This window comes from Rhyacophila brunnea, unplaced genomic scaffold, assembly GCF_057557595.1.
Source record: "Rhyacophila brunnea isolate RB1 unplaced genomic scaffold, BYU_Rbru_1.0 scaffold_17, whole genome shotgun sequence".
NCBI classification, from domain to species: Eukaryota; Metazoa; Arthropoda; class Insecta; order Trichoptera; family Rhyacophilidae; genus Rhyacophila; species Rhyacophila brunnea.
In genome coordinates this window covers 30,867,149-30,885,482 of record NW_028232827.1, presented here as the reverse complement: position 1 = coordinate 30,885,482, position 18,334 = coordinate 30,867,149, and the positions used below count along the sequence as shown (strand labels likewise).

Genomic DNA, 18,334 nt, shown 5'->3' with positions numbered 1-18,334 from the left:
AAGTACATTCCCCTGCATTAAAGTCATGAAGATAATAAAAAAACAGGTTAATCGGCCATTTATACAGTTGTAATGATAACATATAAGCTGTCGTATAAAGAACGTAAATTAAGTATATAAATAATAAGCCAAATTAGGGCTAGCAAAGTCTCAAATCAAAATTTGATAATAAATAATACATTAAGCGAGTTAATTATTTCTAAAAATCTAAATTAGGGATGTTAATCAAAATGATATCGAGCAGTTTATTGAATACTTTACAAAGTAAAATAATATTTTTATTTTTTACAATAATTAATGGCTTAGGGCGCGATGCAGAACAATCTGGATTAACTTGGCAATAAACACCATCTAGAGTTGCTAATTTAGCTCAACTTAGGCTTATCTTGACCTATTTTAAATGGTTTCGTTCCATTGCCTCTTTCCATAGTTTTATTACCTGCTATATGAAGTATTATTATGTATAGATACATAATAATAGATGTAGGCGATGCAATGTAAGTTGCCGATATTGGCCTCTCAAAGATAGGCGCGTATCTCAGGAACTTACGCTCCCAATTATGTTTTTGTATCGCGATCTGAGTTGTGTAGATTTAAATTTTGGAAATCACCTTTTGGGTATTATTAATAATAAAACCTATAATTCCCAAAACTAAAAAGCCATATAATATTTATAACATTAAGCTTTACCGAAAGAGTTTTTAGACAAACGATACACTGTCTCTCAGGTTCAGATATGTTTTGCGAATATGATTTAAATTTAAATTCATAAAACAATCATTCTTTCCATAACATCTATATTTAATAACATTTTTCAAATTAAATTTAGAACTATAAATAAAATAGGTTCTTATAAATAAATACCTTGAATGAATTATGCCAATATTATTCGAGAATATATATTTTTATGTTAATACCTGTATTAGGTAGGTATTATTATTTTTTGTTTTAAAAATAAAAAAAAATGCTTCAAAACCATGTGCCAAATCATCGTAAGTGTCGGTAGCTATTTTGAGTATCAAGCTGTCGTAAGGTTAAAAACCAAATAAGGTTTATCATGACCTTACCGAGATTACTAAACCAAAAAAGCGTAAGGACATTTTGACAAAAACACTTTCTTAATTGTTAGATTAAACTGTTAAGAATTCCCTTTCAGAATCCCAAAAGTCTTGTCAGAAAGAATTTATTCTGTGAAAAAGTAAAACCTTTTGGTAGGGTGTGTGTGTGAAAATTATTTACTGTAGGTGAGAGAGCTTTATGTAAAGTTGCAAATTGTCCCTTACTGCTATTTGGCTCAACAATATCAATACAATATAATTAACAAAAGTATACTATTATAGATATATATATATATAAGTATAATTAAATTATAAAAAGTAAAACTATTTTATGTTAATGAATAGCTTTTTAGATAGAAATATCAGTTTGATACTGTAGTAAAAATAAAAGTGGTAAAGTGATGATCATGATTGTTATGCAAAAGAATATTTGTTTTAATTCATTCAAATTATATATATTATTTTGCATATGCATGCACGAGATCATACGTACATAGGTGTACGCATTGAGAGCGTTTACATTTTATAGTAATGTGTATTATAATATTTTAATATTTTTATCCCAGAGCCAGTATGTCTTAAGTCTGATTTTTAACCAAAAACGTATAATTTTACCTTTTGAGTCTATTCATAACTGAAACCTGAAATTTATAAAACCATAAAGATGTAAATCCACAAAAAATATTAAATTGTGTTTGAACAAGATACATTGGCTCTCAGGTGCACATATTAAATTTAACTATCTACTTGGTTATGGAAAAAATGATCTTTTTTACGATTTAAATATACTTTTCTAATGTTCAAGTATACATATTATATACAGCATTGGGAATACACAGTATTGGACAGCAACACTGGCCAGCTCCACCATCTTGTAGTTATTATGCGAATGTATTATTTGTAAACAACATATTATTATTTCACTTTCTTGTAGGTTACTATATCTTTATTGATCAATGATTTTTTTATTCCATTTAACTTTGAGTAAAACGTACATATTATTATTATTAGAGGAAACAAACAGAATATTATGAATATTCAATGATCATATTAAAAGCATGTTTTTGTCATATATAATAAAATAATACTCATTAAGTGAATTAAAAAATTAATTGGAAGAACACGATCAATTACTGATTAAGTTAATATGTCTGTAGTTTACGTGGACTTAAAAAAATATTTAAAAAACATTGATTATTATGTTCAACAAGGTTTAAATAAAAAGCTATTTTTCGTGTGAAAAGGTGAAAAGAAAGAACGCTAAAAAAATAATTCTGTACCCCAGAACCAATGTACCTTAAGTCCGATTTTTGCCTAAAATAATTTGAGTCCAAATTTTGTACCCAGATTATTATATCTTTAAAACTCAATTCAATTTTTAAGTACGAAACACGACAGAAATCTGAAATGGCAAATACCAAATTTACTTAGGATACTTTGGCTCTCAGTTACAGTTTTTTTAAACTGACTACCTAAAGATTAGTGTTCTGTAGTTATTACATATTTCAACAGCATATACATTATACGAGTAATATATGTCATTATCACAATCATCACACAGGCCAACATTATGAACATATGTAGTAAATAATACTTAATTAACTAGCATATTATACATAACAATAATTAATAGATAAGCAATTTTAGTAGGTAATTTATTTTTTCAGACTGGCGTGCTCGGGTGTCCATTGGAGAGTCCATTCGCAGTGATGGATACCAACTCGCTGTCGCGTGCCGGCACTTGCGTTTGTCCGTTGAAAAATTTGGTCTGTAATGAAAAAAACAACAAATGAAAATCAAAAAAGAATTTACATATATACATTTAAAAGTAAGTATTGAGTGAACTGATATTGTTATCGGAATAGCCTCTGTATACAAAAGGAGATAATTAATACAGTGTCGAGTTCATACAATTATAAAAATAATATATACCTAAATACAATTATTATTAGATGTGGTTAGTAGCGAAATTTCAAATTCTGCTTTCATACGCTTAACAAATGTGGGACCCCATTATAACAAAGCTTTTGGTAACAAAAAAGTTTTTGACACCAGAAAGACTTGAATTTTTAGAAATATATAAAATAGGTAGCTACTGAAGAAGATTGAGCCGCAGGTAATTTTTTTTACTGTAGGTACAGGGAACAAATTTATAAGAGATGTGTATGAAATTGTGTGTGTGTTTTTTTTAATTAGAAGTTATAATAAATTTTTATATATAGTTATAATACATCTATTTTGCGTTTGTCTTTGTATTCTTATCTGCAGCATTCAGTGAGTCATGCAATACAAATCAAGTGGTACGACCAGGTTACGCGGGGTTCCTCGTGGTTAATTTGAAAACGATTCATTTATGTACCAGACGATAAAAGTCGATTGTTCATTTTTTTTTTACAAAATGTTATAAATATCTTACAAAAAACTGTAATAATCGTTCTTATTGAAATGTATGTAGAGTTGAGTCTTCGTACATATTATATAATATGTAATTAAAAGATTTTAAATACGGAGAAAACAAAACAATGATGACGTATGAAAATTAATGTACTTTGCAAATTGAGCCTTATTATATTGCAGGCAGAGTAAATTTTTCCATAACCACCAGTATTCTCATGTGTTTATTGCTCGTCCATATTTTAATAATACGTCAATAATGGGTACCTAGGCTAGATAGAGCTGACACCACTATTCTGATTTTTTTTGGATCGTTATAATTATATTTTACTGATTACACAAATATCTGCCAAAATTATACATAAATAATATATATTATATAAATTTATATGTAGGTATATGCAATGAATACCTTTGTAGCTAGGTACCATGTTTCTAGTTCCCTCATACAAACATAACATTAAGAATCACGTAAGCCTATTGTAAAAAAGAATCGTTTTACGTGAATCTGATTCATATGTACCTACTGTCAAAAACATCTAACCGACTCTTATGTTACAAGGAAATGATTTGACTCTTTGTGGATCAGTCGAAGTGAATATTGATTAAAAAATTCTTTTCAAGAATAAGTAGATTTTTGAATACACATTTAATTATATATTTTTTGCATATGGCTTATGTTGAAAGTAGTGAGTTAATGGTGGAAAAATATTTACAATATTTCGTCTCTGTTCTGGCAAAACACACTAACTGGAGAATATTAGTTTTGAGTAATTTGACTTTGAAGTTGTTAAAATGTTTGAAATGGTCTATCATGTGAGTTTATTAAGTAATCGTAAAAAGGATGACTTTAAAATAAAGACTGTTTATTTATTAAGAAGGTTTCCAGACGATAAAGTTTGAAATAAGAAACATTTTGGTATAACTAACTCAATATGTTATTTTTTCAAATTAGTGTCTTCTGCCAGAACAGTGACGATTTATTGTATGCGAAAGTAAAAGGGAGAAAAGTCTCATAAAACTTCACTGTATATGAGATTTCAGTGTTAAATTATTGACTTATTAACCGGTGTTGGTTTCTCATTTACGAAAAGCAATACAAAAGCAATATTTGACTTGTCCAACTCATTTTTCAATTTTTAGAAATCATTTCTGACTCGCCTTTCACACACTGATTTAGTCAGTTGAGAAAGATTCCAATGTTTTATTGTGTGTGGATAGATAAATATCAGTATTTAAACAATCGATATTTCTTCAGTATTATTTTTCACCTACGGTTGCCTGGTTAGTACTGGGACACAATTTTGATCTCGTGGATGACAAAAATGCATAATTCGACTGCTTAATTTTCAAACCGGCTAACTCCATTTGGGAAAATTGTTCAACAAAGAGAAAAACTTAATAATTGAACTATTGAGCGGAATTTAACACTTGGTTTTTTTTTTAAATAAGCTGCACTATGAATTAATACACTATTTTAGCTTCCTTTATATATATAAAGAAAATTTATGTAAATAATGGAGTTGTTCCATTTACGATATAGCAAATTTGGCACTTGTAGTTTGCTGTTTTGTGTGAAGAACGATAAAGAATTTATTTATAGGTTAAGAGGTTTAAAAATTTGTGTGAGCCTATAGAAAACATGCTTTATAACAAAATGCCATCAAAATCTCATTTTTGGTCAAAAGTGCAGTTGGCTGGTTTGCAGGTTAAGCAGTCGATATATTTTCTTTTTTTCCAATGTATTTTTACTCTATTGTAATGACCATCTTTTGTAACTGATCATATAACTTCTACTTTGTGTAGGCCCAGGAGCCAACATATTACTTTACAAGTATTGCCTGTATAATTAAAATTATAAATGAGATATTTTTTTGATAAAAAAAATACAGAACTTGCCAAAATAATAAAATCCGCAGGCAACGAAAATTTGTCTTGGTAAATCGTAAATTAATATGGCTGCATTGTGACGACCGTGAGGGATATAAAAATGCATTTCAAAAAGTTGAACATACTCGTACTTATAAATAAATATACAAATATACCCCACAGTGAAATAAAAGTTTATATGAAGAAATTGTTTCGAAGGCGATGGATGTAATACTTTTATTCGAAAACTCTTCCTTTAAATTAGCTCACTCACCATGCCAGTGTATTCCCGCCTAATTTATTTCAATTTAAGTTATTTTGAACTTTCCATAACTTGATCAATGATTTTCGAACCGTTAAAATAAATTTGTGTGCTTAATAAATAAAGTTTCAACAAAAGATTCTTGGAAATGATTGTGTTAAGTGAATAAGGTGCGTTTACATTAGAAAAGATTTTGGATCAAGTAAAGGAAGGTCGTTAATGAGCATTTATGTGTAAGGCACTAGGTGACCTAAAAGTATGCCAGAAAAAACTGATTATGCAGGGTTGTTTCGTATCCCTTTATACAATATGGCATGGTTTTAAAAGTCAAGAAAGTTATGGCTTTGACTGCAACTGTTAGGAATGTTATGAGTTGGGTTTGCAATCCCAGGATCTCATATTCAGAAAACCCGTAGAATTAAAAAACAATCCTCGTTCTCCTCCAAAGACGCTGGCTTTTCATATGGTAGCTCCGTTTTTGATTCCCGGTGAGGACACAATATATTTATGTGATTTTCTCAAAGCTTGGGTGTTTGTGATTGTTTCACTTATATTAATAAATACACTACTGTCATTGGGCCTGCCTGTTAAAGTATTACAAAGAATATACTCGTAATATTCAATAATTCAATTAAGTATTCTAGGCTAATTTTGACAATATCTGCACATATAATCATGCATGTAACTAACTAATTGAATGACTCTGAAAGTATAATACGATATCATATTAGAAGTGTTCATGTACTATGGTGATGAACTATAGCGCGACTTTAGTACACGAGATACTTTGGTACGTGAATTAATTTAGTACAAAAAACTTAAGGTTTGGTTAGGTTCGTAGTAGAGGTGGGAATACTGGTCGCTTTTGAAGACTAAGTATACTTACTACCAGTATAAAAAAATACTTAATATCGAAACTTGTTCCAAAATACTTGTATTTAATTACTAGTATTTGGAATACTATATAGAGCGTTTTGCGTGCGTATGCGACATAAAGTCTCATACTCAACTGGAACTAAAACTCCATATTAGTATTTGAAATTTTGGCTTCAATAGGATCGCTGAAAATACACTGAGCTGGGCTTTTCGAAATGTCACATTTATTATAAAATTTTAAACACATTTTTAATTTATGAGTTGTTTTTATGTTATTTTATATAGTTCTTGTTAACATAAGTGAATAATAATGTTTTTTTTTTAAATTTTAAACTGCTGTCACTTCACCTCATCACATTTCCGAGGGAATGTGCTGCTACAGAAAATTTATGACATTTTGTTCATACATAAGATGATGTCATTCGCATGCATAGACTAATAAATTAAAATACACTCCTCGCTCACGACTCGCGATGATATCATCACAAGTTTTTTAGAACAAGTTTATTGGGCCACACGTACTGAGTATGGGTAGTTTCATTCGATACTTGAGAAACAAACTGGTGACAGTATTTCCAACTCACCTCTAGTTCGTAGTGTGAAGTTCTCTTCAAATAAACCAGCAATGCAAAGCCACTTGTAACTAGCTTAATCGGTACAACAGAGGTCTTTTTTGATTAAATGTCATAGTTTTATGCTTCATATCTATAGAAGAAGAATCTTTCTACATCTTTTCTGATTACAGATATATTATATTATTATCTATGTAAGTAATAAATATTTAAATAAGAAATTACTTAATTAATAAATAATATTATATTCTTCTTATCCACCATCAAGGCAATCAGCTTTGTCATCTGTTACCCGGAACAGTTCAGAAGAGTTCCACTCGTACCAATCACGGAGGTTCTTAAGCCACGAAATGCGGCATCGTCCTCTGATACGCTTACCATTGATCTTTCCTTAAATGATAAGTTCGGGAATGCTGTATTTTTGCCCTCTTATAATTTGACCGAGGCACTGTAGTTTCCTGGTTTTTGACACTACGCATAACTTTTCGGTCCTTTCCCATTGATTGAGAACTTAAACATTTGTCACCTGGTCAGTTTAAGGAGTTTTGAGGATATGTATATACAGCTAAATCTTGAAAACTTCAACTCTCCGTGACATTTCGTGGTTTAGCGTCCATATTAAATTATAATAAAATAGTAATTTGTGTGTGAAACAATTCTTAAAAAAACAGCTATTAAACGATTTTTCCACGATTATACGTGTGTATAATCGTGGAAGTTGGAAACGTGTTCTATGGTATGGAAGTATGGACGCTAAACCGAGAGATGTCACGGAGACTTGAAGCTTTCGAGATGTGGCTGTATAGACGCATCCTCAAAATTCCTTGAAGGCGACAAATGTTGAAGTTCTCAATCGAATGGGGAAGGACCGAGAAGTTCTACGTAGTATCAAAACCAGGAAACTACAATACCTCGGCCACATTATGAGAGGACAAAAATACAGCATTCCCCAACTTGTCATTCAAGGAAAGATCAATGGGAAGCGTAGCATAGGACGGTGCCACATTTCGTGGCTTAAGAACCTCCGTGATTGGTACAAGTGCAGCTCCATCGAACTGTTCCGGGTAGCAGACGACAAAGATAAGATCGCCTTGATGGTGGCCGACCTCCGCTAGGGGTTGGCACAATAAGAAGAAGATACGTGTGTAATATTCATGGGATTCATAAATACCTACTGTATATTGAGTGGTATCATTGAATCGCGGATTTGGATTCTATAATCATAATCTTTGATGTTCTGTTGTTTGGCAGTCACTAGATATGTTCCGTTTATCGTGATTGTGATTACACTCGCGATTCATTTCTGGCGGAAGTCCAAGGATTCCTTTATGTATTTTGCGTTCAATGAGTGCTAATTTACGTTATTCTATAATTATTATCGCAACGTAACCGGTAAGTATCGCAATACTTCATTCATAATCATCGGCAATACAATCCAACGTGGTTTGTAGTGACTATAGCAGGAAACATCTCCATTCCCCTCTGACTGTCTGAAGTTCCATGCAAGTCTTGCCTTCAGGGATACTGTGTAACCGTACCGTATGTTAGGTCTTTCTAGTTCAGTTTTTTTCCCAGTATTTAGCCTTAGTGCCGTTTCACACTAGACACCGGTGTCCAGACACAAATCTTCGCTGTAGGATTGGTTTGTCGAATAGACCAAATGTAAAATGTTCAGGATACAAACAAATATCATTATCCTATATTTAAATACAAAGAAGAATTTAAATTGTTGGTTTTACAGCATATCAATGCTGTTTTCATAACAAAGTAATTTAAAGAAAAGGATGGATCAGGTCTATTTAGATACAAAAATCATTTTGCATTGAAAAGTCGATTTTGACAAAAACGGATATTCGACAAACCAATCATATAGCGACGAAATGTCTCGAGACGCTGCATTTCCACATACATGAAATGGCGCGTTTAGACGTAAACGACACACGTGTGTTATATGAATGAAAATGTATATGCAGTGTCCAGAGACACCGGTGTCCAGACACCAGTGTCTCGTGTGAAACGGTATGTATGGTTGTGTCTTCCAACCAGGAAACATGGTCTGCCTAATATAATTGTCCTGCTTTGGTGTAAAAAACGACAGTATGGTTACTTTACAACGTATACATATAATTCGTAATTATACTTTCATCGATATGTATGACTTGAGCCCCAAAGACCCTTTTCAATATTTTCATTTTTCAGTTTCCTCTAATTCTTTTTTTAAATGAGGTCCATCATTATAATCTATAGGTTAATAATATGGACCTGATGAGAGTTTTGTATTATTATGTTACTTAGCTCTCTTTAAGAGGAGGCTTGAGTTGAAGTATGCCTGTAAACAGTGTAAACTCAGTGCCCAACTTCAAGTGGATTGTGATCCAGAATCAAAGCTTTAGTGATCTAACATACTTTTGCATTTTCATTGTTCAACTTTAACAAACATATTACATTTGTATGAAGACATTACAAATTAAACAACAACAACACTTCTCCTGCTGTATAAAGAGCCTACTGCACGACGATAAGAGGAACTACGCCTCAGCAACCTTCTCTTTACGATGATAATAAATCCCGTCTATTCCGGTGATGTCACCTAAGGTTACCGTGCGACAATAAAGCAGGTAAAAGGGACATGTCTATTTAGGCAACATGTATAAGATTTTATCATCATTATTTACTATTTGTTTTATAAGTATATAAAATGATCAAAAAGGTATAAAAACTTAATTATAATCAGACGAGTATTTCTATACATTTTTACAGCCTATAAGAAATTATACTATCCTGTTCTCACTCCTTACTTTCATATCTATCTAATTTGTAGAATGCGAAGTTCAACTATTACAACGTGCATTTATGACAGGTTAATGAAATAGGGCGGATATCTATGAATTATACGTATTTACTGGATAATTATATAGATTTTAAAAATAATAACATTTTAATTAAATAAAATATTAATTATTATAGAAATGCCCGAAATATGAGGATGAAAAAGTGTATATTAACTGAAATATTTGTAGTTTAATGGGATGTGTAACCTAATGTGACATAACAGTAACGGGGGTGTTAAGGAGAAAGGATTTACATTTTGTATTTCTCTCACTCTTATGACAGGTCGTATAAAAAAAGAAATGGCCTTTTCTATGCCTCAAGTTATTACTATGGCTGTATCTGCAGGCCGCAGATTTTTAACGACACACATTGAATGAGTGAAGCTCTTACTAAAATCGCTGTAATATCGATAATTTGTGGCTTAATATATTATAATTATTCAAACAGGTGTCACTGTGTGTTTATTTTTTTAGATTATGCAAATCAATCGACGGTGGCTAGTAATTTGAGTTTAAAGTCGAACAAGATAACTCGCGAAATTTATATGTCCGGCCTGTCGATCACGGCCTCATAGAGCGAGAATACTGCGAATAAAATACAATGACATTATATTATTATATTACAACTGAGTGTGCTTGTTTTTTTAAATTTTCACGACTCATTTTTGGTGTTCTGGTCTTATGGTGCGTTGGATATGCCTATTGTAAAATATAGTAGAATTTGTTATCCAATCATTTTCCTTCTAATATTATGTATTTCCGCCAAAAAATGAGATTAAATAAAATTAATAAGTTTATAGCTTTAAATAATTATTACATAAGTAATTGAATATATTTTAGTGAATACGTCATATTATAATTGCCTGATTTTAAGCTGGCTTTCGAAATGTAAACGTTCAATAAGGTTCTCCTATACATGGCGAAGGTTCGATCATTTGCGAGGGTTGATAAAAAGGCGCAGGGGCGGCACAGGGTTTTGGGCTGGGAGGGTAGCAGACACGGAAGGGGCGGAACGAAATTAATAAACTTTGACCCTGGGTTTCGGCGTTCAACTTTGAAACGTGCAGCGTCGCTGGTTGGTACTACATTTTGAAGTTTGCCGAAGATTAACGACGTGATATAGGTATATCGTATGAATATAATATAGTCTATACATATATATATGTATAACATACTAATGACTTTATCTAGGACCAAGGCTGACTAAATTCAGACCACGGCACTGAATTACGAATTACAATAAATAAAGAATTTCGATTGCATAATATTTCATTCAAATTATTCCCATTTAATTCAATATCCAACAATAATCATTAATGACTTCACCAAATCACTCCATCTCACACCATACCCGGATTTAATCAGGTGTATTACGTGAACCTATTTTTGGTTATGAAGCACCCTAAATATTAGTTACAAGATACTTGAACTTGCTGATGATTCAATTTATTCAACTAATATTTGAGAATGTAACATTCTTTATACACATTGGCGCGAATCCAGTGATTACAGGTTCAAGTTACAAAAAATGTTTTTTCTAGTATGAATGTGTGATTATTAAATTATCTAAAAGTACCCCATTCTTAAATCAGTCTTTTCTCAAATATTGGATTATGCCGTACGTGTGGGTTGGATCTAGTTTGCAGAAATACGTAAGTATGTTATATATATGTAAAATATAAGATATAACACACTATATTTGACTACTACTGTTAAACCATTCGGTAAAAAAAATCGGGTCGTATCCCACTTTTGACTGCGATTAATATTTGAATTATTTTAGCTGACAAATTATTTAGGTCTTTTGACCTGCCAATCGATTTTTTTTTTTCAAATTTAAATGAAAAGTATTTTTTCTCGTGTTAATTGTATCTATAATTATCATAATTACGAAAATGCATAATTGCAGTACCTACATGGATATATACCTTAATTTTATTGTACACCTTCTTGACCAGCTTGGGCCTCATGAATATGAGGTAGACAACGAAACCCTGCAGCGCATTCACCAGATCCGAAATGTACCAGATGAACGAAATGCTGCTCTGCCACCACGATACCACCTCCAGGAACCACGCCAAGCTCATCAAGACGTAAAGGGATCTGCATCTGAAGATTCTGGAATAAACAAGAGATAATATGTTTATAAACTAGTAAAAAGTTACCAAGTCGATGTTTAAAATTTGTCTAATATAATTATTTTAACAATAAGTAAAACAAAATACGTGAGTAGTCAGATACTTATTTTGTTTTACATATGGAAAAGGTGACTAATTCATTTATTCCATTTATTCTAAGCATCTAACGCGTAATCGCTACATCTAAGTAGATTGCAAAATTGTAGTTAAACATTAACCGATTTTTTTTTAAACTTTAAAACGTGACGTGAATTATTTGTGCTCTAACAGTTAATATTATTTACGATTACAGACCCAAAGTTTCCATAGTATTTAAAAATGTCGCTATTTTCTTCAATTGAAGTAGTAGGTATGGCCCATAGCATATTCAACCGATTCGCGGTGTACCTATGTGGCCATTTCATAGTAAAATGTTTAGTAATTTCTTGTATTTTAATTATATGTCAGAAAAGTCAAGGTCAACGTAAAATATCAGAACTCATTTAAAAAACGGTCAGTAAAGCGAAGCATTTATATTATCTTATTCCTACATAATTTTATGTTTTCAAAAACGTCACGCCTAAAATTTGGTGTTCTTCGCAGTTCACATTTAAAAAATATTATTTTGAAGTCGATGAAAAAAAAAATGTTAATAGTATTACGCACTAAAAATAGTTGTTATTGGTTAAAAGAGTAATAAAATTATATGTATATATTATATTATAATGTATTGTGGCGGTTCCAACCCTTAATTGCATGGTGTTACCTTTCAGCAACAAACTGTATTATATTTTTTGTACGAAGGAAATTTTATTTTAAAATTTGCAATTTTCTGCAGTGGATAAAGTGTGTTGATAAAATGGTTATAGTTTATTATGTGTCACTGTTAATTTATAATAATATTAAATATTACATGTGATTGATTAGCAAAGTAATGTGTACCTATATTAAAAGGTTGCCATCATGTACTTAATGGTTAAAACAATGGGAAATATTTTACAAAGCATTGAAAAACATATTGGAAGGTTTTATAAGATTTCAACCAACAGACCAATAATTATTTCTATCAGACGGGTAAACCAGCGGGAGCGTCCTAGAAGCAAATGAATCGGCTGTGTGTGGGTAATATTAGACGATGATAGAAATGTCGGAAAACTTGACAAGATTAGCGAGGAACACGATCCAGTGGAAGACGTCAAATCGCTGGGATATAGCGTGGATAAAGAAGAGAGAGAATTACTAACTGTTACGTCATGTTATATTTTTGATTATATTGTCAAAATAAATAATCAATAATCTGAAGGCCACGATGGACATTAAGCAATAATGTTATCAACATTAATATTCGCAGTGAAATGATAAAAGTTTATCGTTTTTTCTATAACATTTTTAGGGTCAAGAGTGGGACAACGGAACAATATGTCGCCAGTATTGTCACGACAGTCACGACCGACCTTGACTGCGCTATTTCTGCCAGTGTTGCCAAGTGTGAGAACAAAATATGATTTAAAAACAGTATTTTTTATAATTTACAAACGTCAGTGAAAACTACATTACGGTGAAACTGTGAATTTCGTTTGAAGTGTTAATTATTCCTCATACTTAAAATGCAACATCATATCGATCCACTACTAGATTTGTATTCTTTTTAATACTATAAGAGGCCATGAGGTGTGCACTGGTGTAATTAGTACCTAATATAAGAGAAACACCCAAGTTTTTAAATATCATATAAACAGTGTGACCTCACCGAGGCTTGAACTCGGAGTCCCCCGATGAAAGGCCAGCGCCTCTATTTGCTCGTCTCTATACAATGGATTTTGTGGCGTCGTTTAGGGCCATACTCCACTAACGCGATACGCCGCGTACGACTGGCCACAGCAGTGGGCTTTATCCCATACAAACATGTGTCGCCCCTTACCGCTATCTCCAAGTACAGCCGCGTCAGTGGGTTATGGCCCTTAGTGCCCCTTGAGTACCTCTGTATGACAGCATTTGTTCAACGATTGTCCAATCGCCGAGCAACATATCCACCCTATTGCTATTTCATCTGCTTAGCGATATCTATCACACCGTGTACTCTTATCAGCTTCCTTATTCGTTGGTTTCTTTCTTGATTGTTCCGTCATGTCTGTACAAAATGCAACCATTCCATGCCACGTTGCGCTACGCTCGATAGTCCAATTTTCATACGCATCACTAGGTCACTTTTAAAGACACTATTTTTAGAAATGCACTCCATGTTTGTTTGGTTCTGCGGGCAATCACGTCAAATGCAATATCTTAAAGTATGTTTAGAAAATTATACGAAATATACAATTGAAGATGTTTATTGACTGCGAACAAGTTACCCCATTGCATCCGAAGTTAAGCAATAACTATAAACATACCACATAACCGTGAAGTTTGATAGATTTGACAGAAAATATGACGTAGTTAGAGCGACATCGAGCGGCGCAAACGATGCAATAGATGTCATGTAAGAGCATTCGGAATTATTAATAATAAAATTTATCCAATGTGATTCGTGCGCAGTAGAAGAAATTGCAATCTGCACAATTTAAACGTTAGTAAGTTATTCTACCATCATCGGAATTCGTCATTCAGTGCCGACTTTAGACAGCCTTGAGAAATATCATATTATAATAGTATCAGAATTCTTACTACCTACCACACCTTTTAGAAAACTTTTAGTTACGTACTAAGTATGCAAACTACTTTCAATTTACTACCCTTATGGAAAGCAATATTGTGTGAAATAAAACAAACATTATAGTGCTACCACGACATTACTTTATACCGATAGGTTTAGTTTACTTTAGACAAACTCAACTAAACTGGTTCAGACATTTATTATATTATGGATTAATAAAGTTAGTTTTATTCTATTTTAATTATTAATATATACAGTCGAACTTGGTTATTACCAAAACTGAAATAGCGAGATCTCGGGCGTAATGAGGAAAAAATTGTTGACATTTTAGTTTTTGATTTTCTCCATACATTTATTCACTTTTATAACGAGATACTTCTCGGGTATACCGAGCGAAACTGTTAGTGTGTCAATCGTTTAAAAGCAATATTTTCGACCCTAAGCAATAGAATCCGACCGGGCAGTTAACTAGACCGATGCAACCGGGATCGGATTACGTTTATAACACTAGTTAAGTGTCTTAAGTACCTTGCATATGGTTGAAATTCTATGTAAAATCCAAGTTTTGTGAAGTCAGTAGGTACCAGCGACGGTGGCTCAGCATTTCATTACAATAAACAACTTCTTTTGTAGTTCATGCTTGTTTCGGGGACTTTTACGATGGTTTTCAGATTTTTTATGTTTTATGCTTAAATAGAGCGTGGCGCGAACAATGTTATATAACGATTTATAATGAGTAATACTTATAACGAGAAAATTCAGTTGGTCCCATCTTCCTCGTAATAACCAAGTTCGACTGTAATATTACACTAGTGCGGCAGCCCGATTCTCCACCAGAGCCCAAATCCTCCGTTCAGAACATGCGCAAGAAGCTTACACTATCGAGATTCGTTTCTAGGGATAAGTGTGGTTTCTAGTTATCAAATATGATACCTACCTAAAACTACTCCTTCGGCAAGTTCATCTGGTTATTTGGTCGAGCGAGTCATCTTATCTTGTTAATCTGTTTTCGTGTACCGTTTGTAGTATACTCTGTTATTTTCGATTGATTTTTGTGAACTCTGAATAAATACTAAACTGGAAGTGTTTCTACTTTTATAAATAAAACATACTATAACGTAGCTTTAGTCTGGTCACACATTGAAAATCCTCTCGACTGAGATATATACATCAATATTGCAACTCACTTCCATGCAGACAGGTACTAACAGCCATACCAGGCCAATGACGTCACGTGGTTAGCCGAAACGAACGAAAAAGCAACTTCGGCTGACATGCGCCAATGCGAAATTTTGTTATTATACCGCTCCATTCGCATAAAATTTATGAAACGCGACAAACACATTTTTTTTACCAAAAATGTGTGACAGTACATTAAGTCGCATGTGTTTTGTGAATAATAACACAATCACATCGACAAATTTTACGTGTTGCAGTCGGACGACTGTGACAGGCTTTAGTTTGAAATAAAGTATAGTATATATTATATAATATAGTATACCCACGATAGCCGCTTAATCGTCGGCTTATAACGAAGTTGGTCCCAGGTTCGAATCCTGGGTCTGGAAAGCACACGTCATATTGTTTTTAAATTTGTGTATGAATCAGAGTATGGACATAATAATATTATGTTCAGCAAGTGGCTAAAATATTTTTTTATTAAAATCAAAATTTGTTAATACAAACTTAACCTCCACCCTGTGGAGGCCCATAATATCCTCCACAGAGTGGTATGTTCTTATTAGAATCAGCAATCACAACCCAGCATACTGATAATAATATACCTATTGTGTATACAGAATCTGCGAAATTGTTTCGTTGAACATAGCAACACTGATTTGTGCGTATGCAGCTTGCATACGAAATGTATTTTTATCGTCGCGGTTTTCCCCTTCCTGACTATCTGTCGTCAGCTGACGCGATGAACTTGTATGAACCGAATGAACACTACTTACCCACGCATTTCATCGGAAATCTAACATATTATAATGTTTACTCATTCATGTTTTTATTTACTTGCAAATATTTCCAGGTGGCAATACTATCTGTCATCGTTCTCATACGTTTACACCCAGTCTTTCTCTCTCATACGTTTACGTTTTTATAGTTGGTATATTACAAACTGAGGTCGCCACGCACTCAAATCTGCTTTGACTGAGTTTACTGTTTACTGAGACTTAGGCCATCCTCCCACGGCGCAACTTATGTCCGTCGGAACTGAAACTAAAATTCCAGCCAGTATCTAGCTAATGTATTTCAATGGCGGCTCGCTGACGGCGAGACTGGAATCTCTCGGCTTCAAAACGGTCGCGAAGAGATGCGACATGCTAGTCGCGCGGTCTCTCAAGTTTCCAGTCACCGTAAAACAGTGGTACCAACATCATTAGATTCGGTTAAAAATCATATTTTCTTACCAAAATTGGTAGCACTGCGAACAAGTGTCATGCTATAAAAACCATTTACAACCCAAGACGTCAAAAGTACAAGACAAGCAAAATTGAAATAACCTAATTTTATTCAAGTAAACGCGGCAGCGTGCGTGTTGTTGGTTTTTGTACAAAACAGCTGATGGTCCAGTTTGACAGTTTGAGGTTATGTGATTATTATTTCAAGTGGTTTCAGTAGCGCCGTGTGCGAATCATCACATTGGTCAGTTTGTGAGTACCATCACCAACCAGTTCCACCAGATTTCAGTTGCGCCGTGGGAGGAGGGCCTTAATTTAATAAAAAAGTTCCCATACTAGAGAGGAGCACGAATAATTAATACAAATAAATGATTCTAACCATCGATAGAACCATCGATATTTGAAATTCAATGCCACAACCTGTATAATGTCTAAACTTATATAATTTTGACAGGTTGACAAGCAAGTGAGTCGTCGAACAGCGCTTAGTGGTTCATGTTTGCGGACAGCCATAAACCTTTGAGGCATTTTAAATGAAGCAAATTGCCTTTTATCGTCACAAACGCAATTTTTATCGTGCACACGATGATAAGTTTTAGTTTTTTTTTTGGACACTCGTTGCACTCATCGTGACTGTAAGGGGATTTTGTGACTTTCGGTCATAAAAAAATTATGACTAACTTAATGTGCAACCAATACCTCAGTTTACATGTTGTATTCAATACCTCTCGGCAATTCTCCGTAGTCAATAGTGTGTGCGTAATTAATTATCATTAGTTAATTTAAGCAAATTAATCACACCTTATCACGATAGTGTCGCGACATTCGCGCGAAGGTCTAATCCACGAGCCAGGTTCTTGACCTGTTTTGTTCCACATCCTTCTAGAAATTGCATGCTCTTGCAGTATGTTGATGCATTGTTTTATCGCATTAGGGGCATTGCATTATGACAGTTGCATCATCCTTTAAATGAAAGTGCAATTACTGGTATCACACGATAGTGACAGTGATTGTGCAATATATTAAATGTATTACAAATGGTTTTAATATATATGAAGAATAACTTTGCGTAAGTTGTGATCTACTAGGATTCAAAACTAGCAGTTATTCACCACAATTTCTAATTGTCATTCTTCAACATAAAGGTATTTTACTTAAACAACACGTGTTCTAACTAACTGACTAACGTCAAACTATTCTCCTAGCGTGTAAAGAGTCTACTGCACGACGGTAAGAAATACTACGCCTCAGATTAAAAAGAAGGGATTTACATAATGTGTAAATATTATTGTATTTC

The 18,334-nt window shown here is 33.1% G+C and overlaps 1 protein-coding gene across 2 annotated transcripts in view; it reads right to left on the bottom strand.

The window, feature by feature from the left end:
• Positions 1-1,678: 1,678 nt before the first annotated feature.
• Positions 1,679-18,334, bottom strand: part of LOC147073945 (G protein-coupled receptor Mth2-like) — a 421,896-nt gene continuing 405,240 nt past the window's right edge. Inside the window, exons 9-10 of one of the 2 annotated variants that reach the window (XM_085944476.1) lie at positions 11,791-11,980; positions 1,679-2,826 (exon numbers count right to left, since the gene is read on the bottom strand). In XM_085944476.1, the coding sequence (XP_085800602.1) occupies positions 2,722-2,826; positions 11,791-11,980 (295 nt within the window). In that variant the 3' untranslated portion in view covers positions 1,679-2,721. Of the gene's footprint in view, positions 2,827-11,778; positions 11,981-18,334 lie in introns of both variants that reach the window. The other variant, XM_085944477.1, reaches the window with a different exon arrangement.